Source organism: Myotis nattereri (assembly GCF_964212035.1).
Source record: "Myotis nattereri genome assembly, chromosome: 21".
In the NCBI taxonomy this organism is placed as follows: Eukaryota; Metazoa; Chordata; class Mammalia; order Chiroptera; family Vespertilionidae; genus Myotis; species Myotis nattereri.
In genome coordinates, this window is record NC_138097.1 from 8,981,723 (window position 1) to 8,999,841 (window position 18,119).

General features: G+C 51.3%; 1 protein-coding gene across 1 annotated transcript in view; it reads right to left on the reverse strand.

Moving 5' to 3' along the window:
- TM6SF1 (transmembrane 6 superfamily member 1) overlaps positions 1-8,611 on the reverse strand; it is a 30,831-nt gene extending 22,220 nt beyond the window's left edge. Inside the window, exons 1-2 of the mRNA XM_081114715.1 lie at positions 8,293-8,611; positions 1,474-1,577 (exon numbers count right to left, since the gene is read on the reverse strand). Coding sequence (XP_080970841.1) covers positions 1,474-1,577; positions 8,293-8,384 — 196 coding nt within the window. The 5' untranslated portion in view covers positions 8,385-8,611. The remainder of the gene's footprint in view (positions 1-1,473; positions 1,578-8,292) is intronic.
- Positions 8,612-18,119: the final 9,508 nt, after the last annotated feature.

Consider the following 18,119-nt stretch of genomic DNA (forward strand, 5'->3'; position numbering starts at 1 on the left):
GACTCCCTACCAGCGGATGCCCAGGGCCACACCGGCACCCACCTGGACAAACCCTGTAACCAGTGGCCACAGCGTAGAGGTGACCGCCAGGCTTAAAGTAATGACTTAGAAGAGTTAATTACCGAACAGGCCAACTCCCCACGTGTCTAGCGCAGTGGTCGGCAAACCGCGGCTCACGAGGCACATGCGGCTCTTTGGCCCCTGGAGTGTGGCTCTTCCGCAAAATACCGACTTCTGCGCATGGGCCACGAAGTTTCAATTGCACTGTACGTGCGCGCCCGCACGTGGTATTTTGTGGAAGAGCCACACTCAAGGGGCCAGAGAGCCACATGTGCCTCGCGAGCCGCGGTTTGCCGACCACGGGTCTAGCTTGTCTGCCCGACACCGCACTGGAGATCTAGAGATGGACAGTGGCTGATGTGCAAGGGACAATGGCTTTAAGAGGACAGGGCAGTGCCCTGGTGTGGCTCAGTGGTTGAGCATGGACCTATGAACCAGGAGGTCACAGTTTGATTCCCGATCAGGGCACATGCCCGGGTTGCGGGCTCGATCCCCAGTGTGGGGTGTGCAGGAGGCAGCCAATTAATGATTCTCTCCCATCATTGATGTTTCTGTCTCTCTCTTCCTCTCCCTTCCTCTCTGAAATCAATAAAAAAATATTTTTTTTTTAAAAAAGGCACACCCTGGGGAGCTGCTGGCCCAGGAGCAGGGAGACCCGTGGGACAGCCCTGAGTCCCATCACAGCCTGAAGCAGAGCCACCCAACCAACCTACAGACCCACGAAGAAGGAAAAGAAACATTTATAGCCACAGCAAGGAAACAACCTAAATGTCGGGCAACAGAGGAATGGACCGTGTGCGTTTATATTATCTACTGTATAAAATGGGTATTCTTGCCCTAGCCGGTTTGGCTCAGTGGATAGAGCGTCGGCCTGCGGACTGAAAGGTCCCAGATTCGATTCCGGTCAAGGGCATGTACTTGGTTGCGGACACATCCCCAGTAGGGGGTGTGCAGAGGCAGCTGATCGATGCCTCTCTCTCATGATGTTTCTAACACTCTATCCCTCTCCCTTCCTCTCTGTAAAAATTCAATAAAAAAAATTTTTTTTTTTTTAAATGAGGGAAATCCTGCCATTTCCAACACCATGGATGGGATCCTGGCGGAAGCACAGCCTCCTCTCCTTTCCCCTCACCTCCATCGCGCTCTGACCTCCAATCGGGACTGGGTACCAGCTGGTTGCTGTGCTTCCCGCTGGGAGAGGGTGGGTCACAGCCTGGGAGAGGGGTAGCTTGGAGGAGAGGCCATGCCACCCTGAAATACTCCTCCACTTCCTGCCACTTTACCCACGGGCTCAGCGTATTCACAGCCACGGAGGGACAGTGCCGGAGGCCGCCCTGCTGAGCTGTTCAGTGGACATAGCAGCTCCCCTGCTGGCCGGGGGGGGGGGGGGTGGGAGGGGGGAGACAGACGTACCATAGAACAGCGGGTCCCGGGGTGGTTTTCTCTTGACGAGGATTCGAGCCAACAGGGCCACCAAGAGCAGGATGAGGGCAGCAACCCCTACAATTGTCCAGAAGCTGCAAGGACCAGAACAGGGAGGTGGTCACGTAGCAAAATAAACACGCTGGTGCTGGGAATTTCCTGGCTGTTGAATACAGCCGCTCCCAGCCCTACCTCTGCCAAGTGCTGTGGTATGAGCGACGTTTCTTTGCGGCTCTGTGGCCCCTCTTGCCCCTGCCCCTGTGAGACTTTGGGGGACCAGAGCCACCAGCTCCTCATTCTCTTGTCAGCCGCCCCCCCCCCGCACCCGTCCCTGCACAGGGGATGTGTCCCAGCGGCTGCTGCCTCTGCTCCTCCAGCCCCTATCCCCTCAGTGCCAGCGGGAAACCCTGGGACCGCGCCCCAGGAGCCACGTGGAGTCACAGTGATGCACACCTTCCGGAGGACAAGGCCACATGTATAATCAAAGGTACCAGAGGGCCCTGGCCGGTGTGGCTCAGTGGATAGAGCGTCGGCCTGCAGACTGAAGGGTCCCAGGTTCGATTCCCGGTCAGAGCACATGCCTGGGTTGCAGGCTTGATCCCCAGTAGGGGGCGTGTAGGAGGCGGCCGATCGATGATTCTCTCTCCTCATTGATATTTCCATCTCTCTCTCTCTCCCTTTCTCTCTCTGATGTCAATAAAAATATATTTTTTAAAAAATAATAATAAAATAAATAAAAACCAATGGAAAAATAGCCTCAGGTGAGGATTAACAAAAAAATTAACAAATGAAAATAAAAACATATGGAGGAAATATATATATATTCTGCACCCCCTACGTGCCAGGCACTGCGGATGAACAGGAGTGGCCCTGTCTGCCTGGGGACCCATCTCAATGGACTCTGAGCCCTCCCACCCCGGAGCTCACCAGGGGTCCCACCGAGGCACTCTCCCCCTCACACCTCTGGGACCAGCAGGGTTTCCAGTTCCATAAGAAGCACAGCCGGACCCACTCCAGTGCCTGCCACACCAGAGCCTCAACAGCCCTAGAGGCAGCCAAAAGCACCACTGCTGCCCAGATAGCATGACTCAGTGGTTGAGCGTTGACCTATAAACCAGGTCCCAGGTTCGATTCCCGGTCAGGGCACATGCCCAGGTTGCGGGCTCCATTCCCAGTAGGGAACGTGCAATAGGCAGCCGATCAATGATCCTCTCCCATCATTGATGTTTCTGTCTCTCTCTCCCTCTCCCTTCCTCTTTGAAATCAATTAAAAAAAATTTTTAATTGTTTTATTGCTTATATTACAAAGAGTATTACATATGTCTCCTTTTTTTCCCACCCTTGACAATCCCCTGGTCTCCCCTAGCCCCCAGTGTCTTGTGTCCATTGGTTATGCTTATAGGCATGCGTACAAGTCCTTCGGTTGATCTCTTACCCTCCCCTCCTGCCCCACAACCCTCCCCGGCCTTCCCGCTGTGGTTTGACAGTCTGTTCGAGGCAGCTCTGTTTCTGTATCTATTTTTGTTCATAAGTTTATAATTGTCTTTCTTATCCATGAATGAGTGAGATCATGTGGTATTTTTCCTTCATGGACTGGCTTATTTCACTTAGCATAATGCTCTCCAGTTCCATCCATGCTGTTGCAAATGGTAAGAATTCCTTCTTTTTTATAGCAGCGTAGTATTCCATTGTGTAGATGTACCACAGTTTTCTAATCCATTCATCTACAGATGGGCACTTAGGCTGTTTCCAGATCTTAGCTATGGTGAATTTTTTTAAAAATCAAAAACACAAAAGCACCGCTTCTCAGATGAGATCCCTCCAGACCCTTCAACATGCAGACCTTGGATCACCTTCGCCATATGGCCCTGGGACCCCTGGGAAATACCCTTCTCAGTCACAGGCCCCACAGCCCACGGCTGCCTACTAGGAACTGAGGGACCTCCTGCTGAGGTTCACTCCATGCACCTGCCCTGGGATGTGTGCCAGGCACCATTGGAAAGCGACCCATCCAGCCTGCAGGGGGACAGTTCCCAAGGAGATGGGCCATAGGTGCAGGGAGCCATCTCCCCAGCACACGGGAAGGGAGTGGGCTCTGGGTATCAGCTCTCCCCTAGACTTGCAGAAGCAGAATGCTTCAGGGGCAGAGCATGGGAATATACACATTTTTTCAAGATACCTGGATGAAGGTGATGCTGAAAGTCTGCCTGAGGACCCCTGTTAAGGTGTAAAAATTGATGAATGGATGAGGGAGGAAATGAGAGGGACAGGAAGGGAGGAAAGAGATATGGATGAATAGAAGGATGGTGGATGGATGATGGAGAATGGGTGGGGGATGGACATATGGATGGATGATGGGTGATGGATGGTGGGTCAATGGAAGGATAGATTACTGATGGATGGATAGATGGATGGATGGTGGATGGATAGATGATGGATGGATGGATGGATGGATGGATGGATGGATGATTGATGGATGGATGGATGGATGGATGGATGGTGGGTGAATGGAAGGATAGATGATGGGTGGATGGATGGATGGATGGTGGATGGATGAAAGGATGATGGATGGATAAATGGATGATGAATGGATGGATGGATGGATGGATGGATGGATGGATGGATGGATGATGGATGGATGGTGGATGGATGGAAAGATGACACAATTTATGATAAGAATGAATATGACTGTGGTGTCCAGGTAGGAGACTAAAATAGGAACTTCCTAGTGGTGAACATCAGTGGATGCTCCAGGCTCCTCCTGTGGGAATGAGCTGCCAATGGAGGAGAGCGTGGGACCGGAAGCTGGTGTAGATCTGGAATGTGATGCTGAGCTGAAGCATCGTGAAGAGGACAATGGTTTGGTGCACTACGTAAGCCGACGGGCCTATTACTCCCAGCCTGAGGCAGGCGGTGGCCAGGGGATACCCCCATCCCTGCTGCTACTGAGGACCCAGATGACAGTGGCACCGTCGCACAGCTGGCAGGCTGGCGCCCTTCGGGAGCACGGAGGGCAGTGTAAACTGGTGCACGGCACCCTCTAGAGGAGCGAAGATGGAAGAGAAACTGGGGCAGCACACCATCTGTGTCTCCTGGGACAGCCACGTGCAGGGCCTGCGCAGAACAGGGAGAGATGGGCCCACAAGGACGGGGGGGGGGGGGGGGTGGAGGGTAGGGGGGTTTGGCCTTGACGAACCCAAGGGTGGAAAAGTTCTTGGTCTTGGGATGGGGGTGGGGGGTGGGCAGAGGCTACGGACGTCCTTCTGAGAACAGGACACCTACTGAGAGGGGATGTGTATGCGTGAGTATGAGCAGAGTGTGTGTGTGTGTGTGTGTGTGTGTATGAGTATGTGTGTGTCAGAGACAAAGACAGACAGAGAGCCCATCCCTTTTCTGGCTCCTCAGCCTAATCTGCTTTTTCTGTTTGTCAGGTTTTTGTAAAAGGTCTGGTGGGAAGCCCTAGCTGGTTTGGCTCAGTGGATAGAGTGTCGGCTTGAAGACCAAAGGGTCCAGGGTTCAATTCCGGTCAAGGATTTCGGGCTCGATCCCCAGTACAGGGCATGCGGGAGGTAGCCAATCAATGATTCTCTCTCATCATTGATGTTTCTATCTCTCTCTCCCTCCCCCTTCCTCTCTGAAATCAATAAAAATATATTGTAAAAAAAAAAAAAAAAGGTCTGCCCTAACCGGTTTGGCTCAGTGGATAGAGCATCGGCCTGCGGACTGAAGGGTCCCAGGTTCGATTCCGGTCAAGGGCATGTACCTGGGTTGCGGGCACATCCCCAGTAGGGGGTGTGCAGGAGGCAGCTGATGGATGTTTCTCTCTCATCGATGTTTCTAACTCTCTATCCTTCTCCCTTCCTCTCTGTAAAAAATCAATAAAATATATTTTTTTTAAAAAAAAGGTCCGGTAGAAGGAATTAGCTTCAGCTAATTCCAACTTATCTGCCTGCCTACTATGCGCAAGGCGCTGTGCCACACAGAACATACGAAGGTGAGCTCTGGCTGGACAGGAAAGTTCTGAGGTGCAATCGGGGTGGGGGGGGCAGGCTCGGAGAAGGGAAAGATCACATCTGCTTGGAGGGAGTGTCAGGAAAAGGAAGAGGTGGTATTTCACTCCGGGGACTCAAAAAAGCCCAGCTGCGGCTCCAACAGTCAGGGACAGTGAGGGGGATCAGCATGCACCGTGGAAAAGAGGCAGGACAGTCCTAGCCGGCTTGGCTCAGGGGATAGAGCGTCGGCCTGTGGACTGAAGGGTTCCAGGTTCGATTCCTGTCAAGGGCACATGCCGGGTTGTGGGATCGATCCCCAGGAAGGGGTGTGCAGGAGGCAGCCGATCAATGATTCTCTCATCATTGATGTTTTATATATCTCTCTCTCCCTCTCCCTTCCTCTCTGAAATTAATAAAATATATTTTTTAAAAAGAGGCAGGACAGTTAAGGGATGCCCAAGGGTCACAGAGCAGTCCCGTGTGGCTGCAGCAGTAGCATGAGGGGCTGGGCTGGGGGGCAGCGCACTCAGGCAGGGAAGCCCTGTAGGGAGGCTCTGCTGTGGTCCAGTTCAGAGAGGACCAGTCCCAGGGGGAACGAGAAGGAGGGAACAGATGCTAGCCCAGCCCCAGGACTTATGGCGGGGGGAGGAGGGGGAACAGGCCATGTAAGGCTCAAGAAATCATTTGATCTGGTCCTGCCAAGGCATTAGGGGTGAGTTAATTAAATGTTTGACTAAATATAGCAGGCTAATTTTTTTTAATCCTCACCTGAGGATATTTTTCCATTGATTTCAGAGAGAGTGGGAGAGAGAGGGAAAGAAACATCGATGTGAGAGAAACACATCGATTGGTTGCCTCCTGCCCACACCCCGACCAGGGTCCGGGCCAGGGAGGAGCCTGCAACCCAGGTACATGCCCTTGACTGGAATCGAACCCGGGACCCTTTGGTCCGCAGGCTGACGTTCTACCCACTGAGCCAAACCGGCTAAGGCTAGCAGGCTAATTTTTAAGTTGATAACTTCGTATGGCCCATGAATGATGTTACAAATATCCAAATGGCCCTTGGCAGAAAAAAGGTTCCCCACCCTTGGCTTCTGGGGAAGGGGACAGTGGGAAGGAGGGAGTGGAGGAAGAAGAGGGAGGGGTCCGGGGCCACTGGGATTGTAACCTGCAGGCGGATGGGAAGGATGGATGGCACCAATTATTCATAACCGCAGGGTTCAGCAGTGTGCTCAATGATGCCTGCCCTCAGTAAATGCCATCACCGTCCTCCCAACGGCTCAGCCCAAAACCTCAGGGTCATCCTCAAATCCTCTCCTCCCCACACAACCCTTCAGTAAGCTAAGCGACTCTCCCTGCAAAACATCCCCGTCACCAGCCACCTCCCTCTCCCTGCACTGCTCCCTGTTCCCCTACCTGGAAGGCTCTGTCCCCAGATGTTCCCGTGGCCACCTCCTGCCGCTCACGGGCCACCTCCTCCAAGAAGCCTTCCCTGACTACCAGTTCCCTTCCCGGTCACGCTCTCGTGTTGCCCCATTTCATTTGTTATCTGTCTCCGCACACGCCTCCCCAGTCGTTTCTGGCTTGTTCATAGCTATATCCCCAACACTTACAACAGTGCCAAGTATACAGTAGATGCTCAATAAGTATTTGCTGAATTGCTTTAAATGCCATTTTAGGAGTGCAGGGTCCCCCAAGAGCTATATTCACAGACATGTGACATTCCCTGGGCAGAGTTGCGTGTTCCAGAAGATGTGCCCGAGACAGGGTCAGACCAAGGGCAGCCACTGCCCGTGCCTGGGGACGGCTCCGGATGGATGGGTGCCAACTGGGCACGGGAGGCAGCAAGTGGTGGCCCGAGCCCCAACAGAGGAGGAAGTCACGGCCCTGTGGGCAGACACTTCTCCGCAGCCTGAAGGTCTGAAGAAGGTTTGCAGCCTATAGTCTGATGCAATTTCCTTAGCACCAACTGCTGTCGGCAACATAACAGGTTACTTCCTCCTCCCGCAAGCAAGGAACATCAGCAGGCACGGAGCCTGGCATCTTTCCCGTCGCCTGCCGGGCAGGCCTGCAGCTGCTGCTGCTGCTGGGTCACTTAGCCAGGGATCTGAGGACCCAGGGGCAGGTCTCTGAACCAAACCCACATGGGGCCACCTTCGGCCCCACCCATTTCCTTAGCAGCCAGGCACAAGCCCCACCCCCCACCCCGGCTCCCTGCTCCCCATCCCACCCCGGTCTCTGTGGGTCCTGCCAATAGAACGCAAGTGTCCATTGGACAGACCAGAACAGTGAGTCCAGGCCACACCCTCGGTGCCAAAGTCGGGCCCGGAACCCAGGTCTTCGCCCCCGGTTCAGGGCTAGCTCTGCTAGGCATTCTGAACAGTTCCTAAAATTACTAAGACATGAGAAGTATGTGTGTGTCCATACATGGTAACATTCCCGGGAAACGCGCACCGAGCAAGGCAGGCGCGCAGCTAGCACGCTGGGCACTTCGCCTGGTGCCCTCCCGCCTCCGCCCCTGCCCTGAGCTCCTCAAGGGCAGGTGCACTGCCTCCCTGACCACTGTCCCCGGGGACCTGGCACGGCGCGGGTCCCCAGCACTTGGCCCAGAATTGCGCCAAATGGCAAGGATGCCAGCCTGAGCCAGGACCCTGGTCGGTATCTCCCGGGCGCCTAATTTCCCCTCCGCACCCCCTCCCCGCCCTCCCCTTCCCTGTCCAGACTGGAGCCCTGGAGGCCAGCGACCCATGACCCCATCTGCAAAGTTGCCGCGCTCCAGCCGCACATCCTCCAGCCCCACCCCCGTGCGCCCACTCACTGGTGCTGGGCCGCCAGGTGGTTGAAGACATAGGTGACCGGGATGGCCGAGAGGGACAGCACGAAGACCCCGGTGGCCGCAGTCGCACTCATCGCCGCCACCCGCCGCTCGCCCTTCACCACATTTCGCGCGGCCGCTCCGCCCCTGCTTCCGGCGGGAGCCCTCCGAGCGCCCAGCGACCTGCCTGCCCCGCGATCACAGCGCCCCCTCCGCCCGCCCGCTCCGCTCCGTGCGCAGGGCGGCCGCGCAGACCCAGGTGGCGCCCTCGCGGTCCTCCAGCCCAGGGACCGGGGCTCGGACAAGAGCGCCAGGCCCGCCGAGGGGCGGCGACAGCGCCCTGCCCGGGGACAGGTGCCCGCGGGGCACGTGCGCTCTGCGGGGAGGCGCGGCGCCGCCTGGAGTCTGGCGGCTGAGAGGCGCACCAGCCGAGGGCGGGGCCAGAACTGGGGCGGGGCCCGTGCGGGGCGGGCCCACAGAGCATCCACTTGGGGAACCCTCACCCAGAGTCAGGAAGGGACTGATGACCCCGAAACCTGGGAACCCCTCCACGGAGCAGCCATCCGCGGGCAGCAAGCACAGTTCCTGCGTAGAGTCCTAATTCCGTTTTATTTTTATTTTATTTTTTTAAAATATATTGTATTGATTTTTTACAGAGAGAAGGGAGAGGGATAGAGAGTTAGAAACATCCATGAGAGAGAAACATCCATCAGCTGCCTCCTGCACACTCCCTACAGGGGATGTGCCCGCAACCAAGGTACATGCCCTTGACCGGAATCGAACCTGGGACTCTTCAGTCCGCAGGCCGATGCTCTATCCACTGAGCCAAACCGGTTAGGGCTTTTTTTTTTTTTTTTTTTTTTTTTTTTTTTTTTAAGATTTCAGAGGAAGGGAGAGAGAGAGAGAGAGAGAGAGAGAGAGAGAGAGAGAGAGAAGATAGAAACATCTATGATAAGAGAGAATCATTGATTGGCTGCCTCCTCTAAGCTCCCCCCACCCCCACCCCCCGGGATTGATCCCAAAACCCGAGCATGTGCCCTTGCCAGGAATTGAACCTGGGACCCTTGGACCCACAGGTCACCGCTCCATCCACTGAGCCAAACCATCTAGGGCCCAATCCCGTTTTAAACCCTGGGTGCTCACTCCCCAGCTGTTGACCTCCGTCAAATTACTTCAGGTCTCTGTGTCTTTTCCTTTCTCTATCAAATGGGGATGACCCAGGTCAGTGCGATTGTGGATTCACGAGTCAAAGCACTTACCCTGCACCACTCACTCTCCTGTCGCCGGCAATGCCCAGTTTGGGGATTGAAAGTGATTGAAGGGGAGCAATGCTTTGACTTAAAAGATTCAAGTGCGAGTTGCCCAGCCGCATAGCTCAGTGGTTGAGCATGGACCTATGAACCAGGAGGTCACGGTTCGATTCCCAGGCAGGGCACGTGCCCTGTGGCATCCAGAGAGGCCCCGGCTGCACACCCAGATCTGGGGACCATCTGCCCAGAGATGTGGCTCAATGTCAAGGAAATGAATTCAATGTCCCAGGAAGAGGTCAGAGTCAAAGAGAATGGTCAAGGGACGCCCACCTGAGAGGGGTTGGTCAGCATTGCCACCAGCAGAGCAGCCCATGGGCCTGTGAACTCAGTGGCAGAAGCATCCAACATCCCACCCCTGAGAGCTGCTCCCTCAGAATCTGCAAGGGACCACAGCAAAGCGCTGAAGTACTGCGGCACACACATGGGAGATCACCTTATTTTGTGGACAACAGCTTCTATTAACTGTTGAAAATATGAGTGGTCAGCATACTGGAGAGTTGAGAAGACTGATTGACATGGGCCCTCCCAGGGTTCTGGGGAGCTCACCAATCCAGTGAATAGGACCACGTTCTGCAACAGTCCAGTACTCGGCAGATTATAAAGGAATTCTAGTCCCAGCCATTTGGGCTCAGTGGATAGAGCAATGGCCTGTGGACCACAGGGTCCCAGTTTTGATTCCGGTCAAGGACATGGACCTTGGTTGCAGGCTTCTCGCCAGCCTGGACCTGGTCGGGGGAGTGCAGGAGGCAGAACATACAGTGGGGCCTTGACTTACGAGTTTAATTCGTTCTGTGACGGAGCTCGTAACTCAAATTACTCGTATGTCAAATCACAAAGTGAACGAGTGAGACATGTGATGGTGGGTTGAAGTTGTGGCGTTCACTGTGACATTCGCTGCGCCCACTAGCGGTGGGGTATCTGAAGCTGGCTCTCGTAACCCGAATTTCAGCTCGCAACTCAAAGCAAAAAATCGGCCGAGAGACGGCTCATATCTCGAAAAACTCGTTAGTCCGGACACTCGTAAGTCAAGGCCCCACTGTATATGTGTTTCTCTCACATGTCTCTCTCTCTCTCTCTCTCTCTCTCTCTCTCTCTCTCTCTCTCTCCTGCTCTCTAAAAAACAAACAAACAAAAATTAATGAAAACATATCCTCGGGTGAGGATAAATAAATAAATAACAAAGTAATTCCACCGACATGATCTCCTTTGATCCTCACAAGAGCTCCCTGTGGATGAAGAAATGGGAGCTCAAAGAGACGAGAGGATTCGCCCAATGTCAAAGGGCTAAGAAGAGAAAGAGGGTGAATTTGAATTCAGGTTTTCTGATGTTAAGTCACTCTACCCCAGATGCCACCGCCAACCAGCCGCGAAGCACCAGGTTGGGCACCGTAGAAACGGTGGGTGGACACACGACAGAGTCGGCCGCGTGACTCACTCATTGCCCAGGGGGCTGAGGCCTCTCTGGAGTTCTGCTCTGTACAGATCAGCGATTACTAAGTTCCTACTCGCTTGAAAATGGTTGATTATGACTTAAAAAACAAGGCATTTAGCTCTAGCTGGTTTGGCTCCGTGGATAGAACGTCAGCTCATGGACTGAAGGGTCCCAGGTCCCGGGTTCAATTCCAGTCAAGGGCACCACCTTGTTGGAAGTTCCCCAGCCCTGGTCGGGGTGCGTGCAGGAAGCAACCCATCGATGTGTCTCTCTCACATCGATGTTTCTCTCCGTCTCTCCTTCCCTCCCTTCCACTCTCTCTGAGAATCATGCCAAAACCGGTTTGGCTCAGTGGATAGAGCGTCGGCCTGCGGACTGAAAGGTCCTGGGCTCGATTCCGGGCAAGGGCATGTACCTGGATTGCGGGCATATCCCCAGTAGGAGATGTGCAGGAGGCAGCTGATCGATGTTTCTCTCTCATCGATGTTTCTAACTATCTCTCTCCCTTCCTCTCTGTAAAAAATCAATAAAATATATTAAAAAAAATAATAATAAAAAAATAAAAATAAAATAAAAATCAATGGAAAAATATCCTCGGTGAGAATTAACAACAACAATAAAATACAAGGCATTCAGGCAATAAAGTTTGTTTGATTGGTTTTTGTGGGTTTTTTTTTTTTTTCAAGAGCCCCAATCTTGCAAGCCATGAAGGCTGATAGCATAGCTGTGAACTTTTGACTCCAAGCTTCCCAGAGGCGAAAATAGAAACACAGGGCCGCACACTGCCCATTCTCTGAAGGGAAAGACACAGTGCTCTGTTGTGTCAATTCCAACCTAATTGACTGATCCAGGAATTAGATACAAGGGCCCTTCGCCGTGCCTGTTTCTGTCGTGGAGAGGAAGTGAAAGCAGAACTCACCGCTGGGCAGGGAAGTGCACCCAGTAAGTCTCTCCCAGGAGAATAAAGTGGAAGTCGGCCCCCACTTCTCTCTCTAGCCTCCAGTCCATGGCTCGCTCTCTCTTCTTCCCCTCCTCACACCCTTATTTCCCATTCTTTTTTTTTTTTTAATATATTTTATTGATTTTTTACAGAGAGGAAGGGAGAGAGATAGAGAGTTAGAAACATCGATGAGAGAGAAACATCGATCAGCTGCCTCCTGCACATCGCCCACTGGGGATATACCCGCAACCCAGGTACATGCCCTTGACCGGAATCGAACCTGGGACCCTTCAGTCCGCAAGCCAACGCTCTATCCACTGAGCCAAACCGGTTTCGGCTTCCCATTCTTTTTTAAAATATATATTTTTATTGATTTCAGAGAGGAAGGGAGAGAGAGATAGAAACATTAATGATGAGAGAGAATCCTTGATTGGCTGCCTCCTGCACGCCCCCCTTCTGGGGATCAAGCCCGAAACCCAGGCATGTGCCCTTGATGGGAATCAAACCCAGGACCCTTCAGTCTGCAGGCCGAGGCTCTATCTACTGAGCCAAACCGGCCAGGGCTCTCATTTCCCATTCTTTAATCCTTCTGAGAAAAGTTGTGTTTGTGTTCTTATGAAAGGCTGCATACTCTAGATCAGTGGTTCTCAACCTTCTGGCCCTTTCAATACAGTTCCTCATGTGGTGACCCAACCATAAAATTATTTTCGTGGCTACTTCATAATTGTAATATTGCTCCTGTGATGAATCGTCACGTAAATATCTGATATGCAGGATGGGCTTACGCAACCCCTGTGAAGGGGTCGTTCAACCGCCAAAGGGGTCGCGACCCACAGGTTGAGAACCACTGCTCTAGATGTATATGCAAGGGGCAGTCAGACTGATAGATCTGTGGAGTGTACAGGGACAGAACAGGTGACCTGAGAATGACCAGGGCAAGGATGGTGTGCCTGGGTGGGTAGATGGCTAGGATCCTGTCCGGAGAAGGGACCACACACTGACCAGTGTACTCAAAACACAGTAAGCAACTCTAAGCACTAAATTGCATTAAATGCTAGGTTTGTCTTCTGTAACCATGTGTGCCCTGACGAAGGCTGCAGCTTTTAATATGGCTATTGTGTGCGTGTGTGTGTGTGTGCGCGTGCACGCGAGCGCGTGTGAGTGTGTATTTTAGAAAAAAAAAATTTTAAATTTCAGAGAGGAAGGGAGATGAGCAGAGAGAGACAGAAACATCAATGATGAGAGAGAATCATTGCTCAGCTGCCTCCTGCACGCCCCCTACTGGGAATCAAGCCCGCAACCCGGGCATGTGCTCTTGAACAGAATTGAACCTGGGACCCTTTAATCCGCAGGCCGACGCTCTATCCACTGAGCCAGAGCAGCTGGAGCAACATACCCTCCACTTGTTTGCCTGTCACACCATAATATTCTGTCCCCAGCAACACAGAATATTCCTTCTCTCTTGCCAGTCACTATAATTGCAAACTCCCTCTTGCCTCATTGGGGTTAAAACATTATTATGTGAAATAATATTCACAGAGCATTGGCTGGAGGGTGTTCATCAGTTATGCCTTGATCAGAGCCAGCAGGTAGGTCCAGCTGGCACGTGAGAAGAACCCCGTTGGTGTGTTCCGTGGGGAGGTCTCTGAGCTCAAACAAATGGGGGCTCTTTTGGGAGTGATGATGGCTGTATGCCCAGCACTAAACACAGTGCCAGGCATAGAGCACATGCTCTCAATGGATGTGAACTCAAGAGGAAAAAAAAAAAAAGAGAGGAAGCAAGCAAGGTGGGGTTAAAAAAAATCGGGGGAGGGAAATAGAAAGAGAAGGAGGAAGTCTGTGAGAAAGTGATAAGAACGTGACGGTAGCGGTAGAGTTAGCTGTGAATGTTTGTCCAATGGTCCAGTGCAGTTACTCCATGAAGTCTGCACCCTTGTCCTGGGCTTCCTAGCAACCAAAGCAAGAGAGAAACACAATCAGTGCTCACGTTCACGGTGCCCATAAGATAAAAACAGAGCAGATGCTCAGAAGAGTTCTCCCAGGGGACCTCTCCAAGGGAACACTGTGTCGTATAATGTGTCCTCAGCACCATTTCCTGCTCCAAATATAGACTCTGGTTCTGAACAGTTGTCTCTTAGCACAGCCTCAACGCGAGCATCTGGCTTATGGCCAAGAGCCCTTCAGTGCATCCACGAAGTCAAAAGAATTTCATACAAATGAGCATCTTTCTGGTGCTTTAGCTTGGTCCGGAGATAAACGTTAGAGTATCTGGGGGGAGAGGTGGAAAATACCTTCTTGGTGAGCATACCATCACTTCCATCCAAGCCCAGACATCACCATGGAGATTGGGCATGAGCTCAGAGACCTCCCCCACAGGACACACCAATAGGTTCACGTGCCTATCAAGGCATATTGATGAATACCCTTCAGTCAATGTTCTATGACTATTATTTCATACTAGAGGCCCGGTGCACGAAATTTATGCACAAGTAGGGTCCCTAGGCTGGCCGGCCATCCGGGCCGATCAGGTTCCCTGTCACCCCGCCTCCCCACCTCCCTGCTTCCTCCTTCCCTCAATCCCTCAGCACCCTGCTGCCGCCCCTGGTCACCCACCATGTTCCGCACCGCCCCCTGGTGGTCATAGCAAGTGATTGAACTCTGGGTCTCCTGGTCGAACTCCCGAGGAGACACTTTGCATAATATATATATATATATATATATATATATATATATATATATATAGTGCACGAATTCGTGCACATTAAAAGGAAATTAATTAGAAGAAATACTTTAATATCACTATTCGCCCTTTCTCTATAATAGAAGTGCCAACCAAATTCACGATAAACAATGACAGATGGAATCACATGCATGCGATTGGCGCCAGTGAGAGCTTCATATGTATCATGCATGCATGCGTCAACTTAGCCTTTTATAGATATAGAATAAACTTGCTTAATTAGACCTGCTTTCTGATTTAGCTAAACTTTTTCCAGCCCAGTGAAGCACCCCAACTTCTCTTCTAGGTAATTGTCAGCAGCACAGCAGTAAATATCAACATGAAGCAGATTATTATTGTAGATCACGCAGGGAGAACAAAGGGTAAAATATTTAACTGCAGCAGTGTTTGATTATATTCTGTGCAGTGAGAAAACCTGAAGTTATTTTCAAGGTTCACCATTTCTTACTTCTTTTCAGTTGGGTCAAGTTTCTAAGCTTTCTACATCTCCATTTTCCAGCTAATGAAAAGAAAATTGGATTCCACTAAGTCTCCTATCTACCTACTGTGAGGATCAAATGAGATGAGACACAGGAAAATGCTTCACAGACATTTGGTTAAAGTGTGAAATGTTTCCACCTGGCTATAAAGCAAGCCATGTTCCTGGGCTGAAGAATCTGCAAGGAGGCTAGTCGCTGGGGAGAGGAAGCTGTGCATTGCTACATGACATCATTACCCAGGTGTCAGACACTTAGCATATTAGCCTTTTATATATACTGCATAGATAATAATGTTTTTAAAAATATATTTTTATTGATTTCAGAGAGGAAGGGAGAGAGAGAGATAGAAACTTCAATCATGAGACAGAACCATTGACCGGCTGCCTCCTGCACACCCCCTACTGGGGATCAAGCCTGCAACCTGGGCATGTGCCCTTGACCGGAATTGAACCTGGGACCCTTCAGTCCCTTCAGAGCGTCGGCCTGCAGACCAAAGGGTCCTGGGTTCTATTCTGGTCAAGGGCAAGTACCTCGGTTTCAGGCTCCTCCTCAGCCTGGGCCCTGGTCGGGGCTTGTGCAGGAGGCAACCAACCAATGTGTTTCTTTCACATCAATATTTCTCTCTGTCTTTCCCTCTCTCTAAAAATCAATGGAAAAATATCCTCAGGTGAAGATTAAAAAAAAAATAAAAAAAAGGAAAGAAAGATAACACAGTGCTTGCACAGGAAAGGGTACTCCTGGTAGACCAGAAATGTGAAGGGTACATAGAAAATGCGGTAGCTATTATTTTGGTGGTGCCCTGACCCACACCGCCCCTACCACAGGGACTCCAGACTTGGCTGGCTTGGCCAATGCGATGTTAGAACACGTAATGTAAACACAGGCTTATAAGAGCTGGCACATTAGAGTTCGTCTTCTGATGCTGCTCTTTCTTGTAAACCAGCTGCCATGCTGTCAGGAGGCCCAAGCAGCCATGTGGAGGAGAGGCCAACATGGAGCAAAACCAAGGCCTCCAGCAGACAGCCTGAGTTGAGATCCCAGCCAGGAACCAGCATCAACGTGGAAGAAGGTTAGTTCACCTCCTGGCCATCCCAACATCACAGCACATAAAGCAAAAGAACTGCCTGGTCTGCTTGTCCGCCGTGGCTCAGTGGTTAAGCGTCGACTTATGAACCAGGAAGTAACGTTTTTTGTGGTTTTTTGTTTTGTTTTGTTTTTTTGTGGTTTTTCGTTAAAATATATTTTATTGATTTTTTTACAGAGAGGAAGGGAGAGGGATAGAGAGTTAGAAACATCGATGAGAGAGAAACATCGATCAGCTGCCTCCTGCACACTCCCTACTGGGTATGTGCTCACAACCAAGATACATGCCCTTGACCGGAATCAAACCTGGGACCCTTGAGTCTGCAGGCCGACGCTCTATCCACTGAGCCATACTGGTTAGGGCAGGAAGTAACGGTTTGATTCCCAGTTGGGGCACATGCCCTGATTGTGGGCTCAATCCCCAGTGGAGGGCATGCAGGAGGCAGCCAATCAATGATTCTCTCTCATCATTGACGTTTCTATCTATCTCTCCCTCTCCCTTCCTCTCTGAAATCAATTAAAAAAACAACTGCCTGGTCAACCTGCAGAATCATGAAAAATGACACTTTTTGATGTTTTGAAGTCTTAGGTGGCTTGTTATGCGGCAGGGGATAGTGGAAAAATAGAAAACAGTGATGGAGAAAGGGCAGAGGAAACTTAAACCTGAGACCCATATTTTTCCCAAAGGAAACAGGAGTGGGTTGGTTTTTAGGTAGCAGTAATTTCACAAGGAGTTGAAGGAGGTCGCCAGGGAGGAGATGTGGTTCCAGTTGGATGTGTTTGTGGGACTCCCCAGAGATTTAGTCACGATTCGATTCCCGATCAGAGTAAATGTCCAGGTTGCGGGCTCCATCCCCAGCGTGGGGCCTGCAGGAGGCACCTAATCAATGATTCTCTCTCATCATTGACGTTTCTATCTCTCTCTCCCTCTCCCTTCATCTCTCTGAAATCAATAAAATATTAAAATAAATAAATAGCCAGAACCGGTTTGGCTCAGTGGATAGAGCATCGACCTGCGGACTCAAGGGTCCCAGGTTCGATTCCGGTCAAGGGCATGTACCTTGGTTGCGGGCACATCCCCAGTGGGGGGGGGCGTGCAGGAGGCAGCTGATCGATGTTTCTCTCTCATTGATGTTTCTGGCTCTCTATCCCTTTCCCTTCCTCTCTGTAAAAAATCAATAAAATACATATTTTAATAAATAAATAAACACACAAACTTTTTTTAAAAAAAGAGCAAAGGTGGAAAAATTAGCCTTGAAAAGAAGGGAAATTTCAGAGGCGGCTGGGAGAAGAGCAAGCCAACCTACTTATACCTTCGTTGGTCTAGTTTCTGTTGCTGGGAAGTGAGTGGCAATGGGCCATATGAAGTGCAATATGTTCATATCGTCTCCTGGTCTATATTTACTTCCCCGTAACCAGAGAGGCTGCATGGCCCAGGGATGTGAGCCCTGAAACCCGACCTGCTGCTCTGGATTTCATTCCTGGCCATGGCGTGTTTTTTCGTGGAAGGTCATGCTTGTATCACAGCCACCGTGCTCCGTCTCCGTGGCTGACTTCAAAGATTTGGAACGCGCGGGACAGATAATTCCATCTCCTTAATGACCTTGGGGCCCTGGGAAGATTTTTGTGAGCACGACAACAGCCTTGATAATGTGTGGTAAACTGGGCGAATGACAGTTATCGATCTCATGCTTGATCGCATCAAAATAGTAGGTGAGAGGGCAAGTAAGAAAAGTACAGCTGTGACTCTGGGAGGTGGGCCCACACAATGCAGTACCCAGATCATGTATCATAGAAAGGTACGCTTGAAACCCATATGGCCCTCTTAACCAATGTCACCCCAATA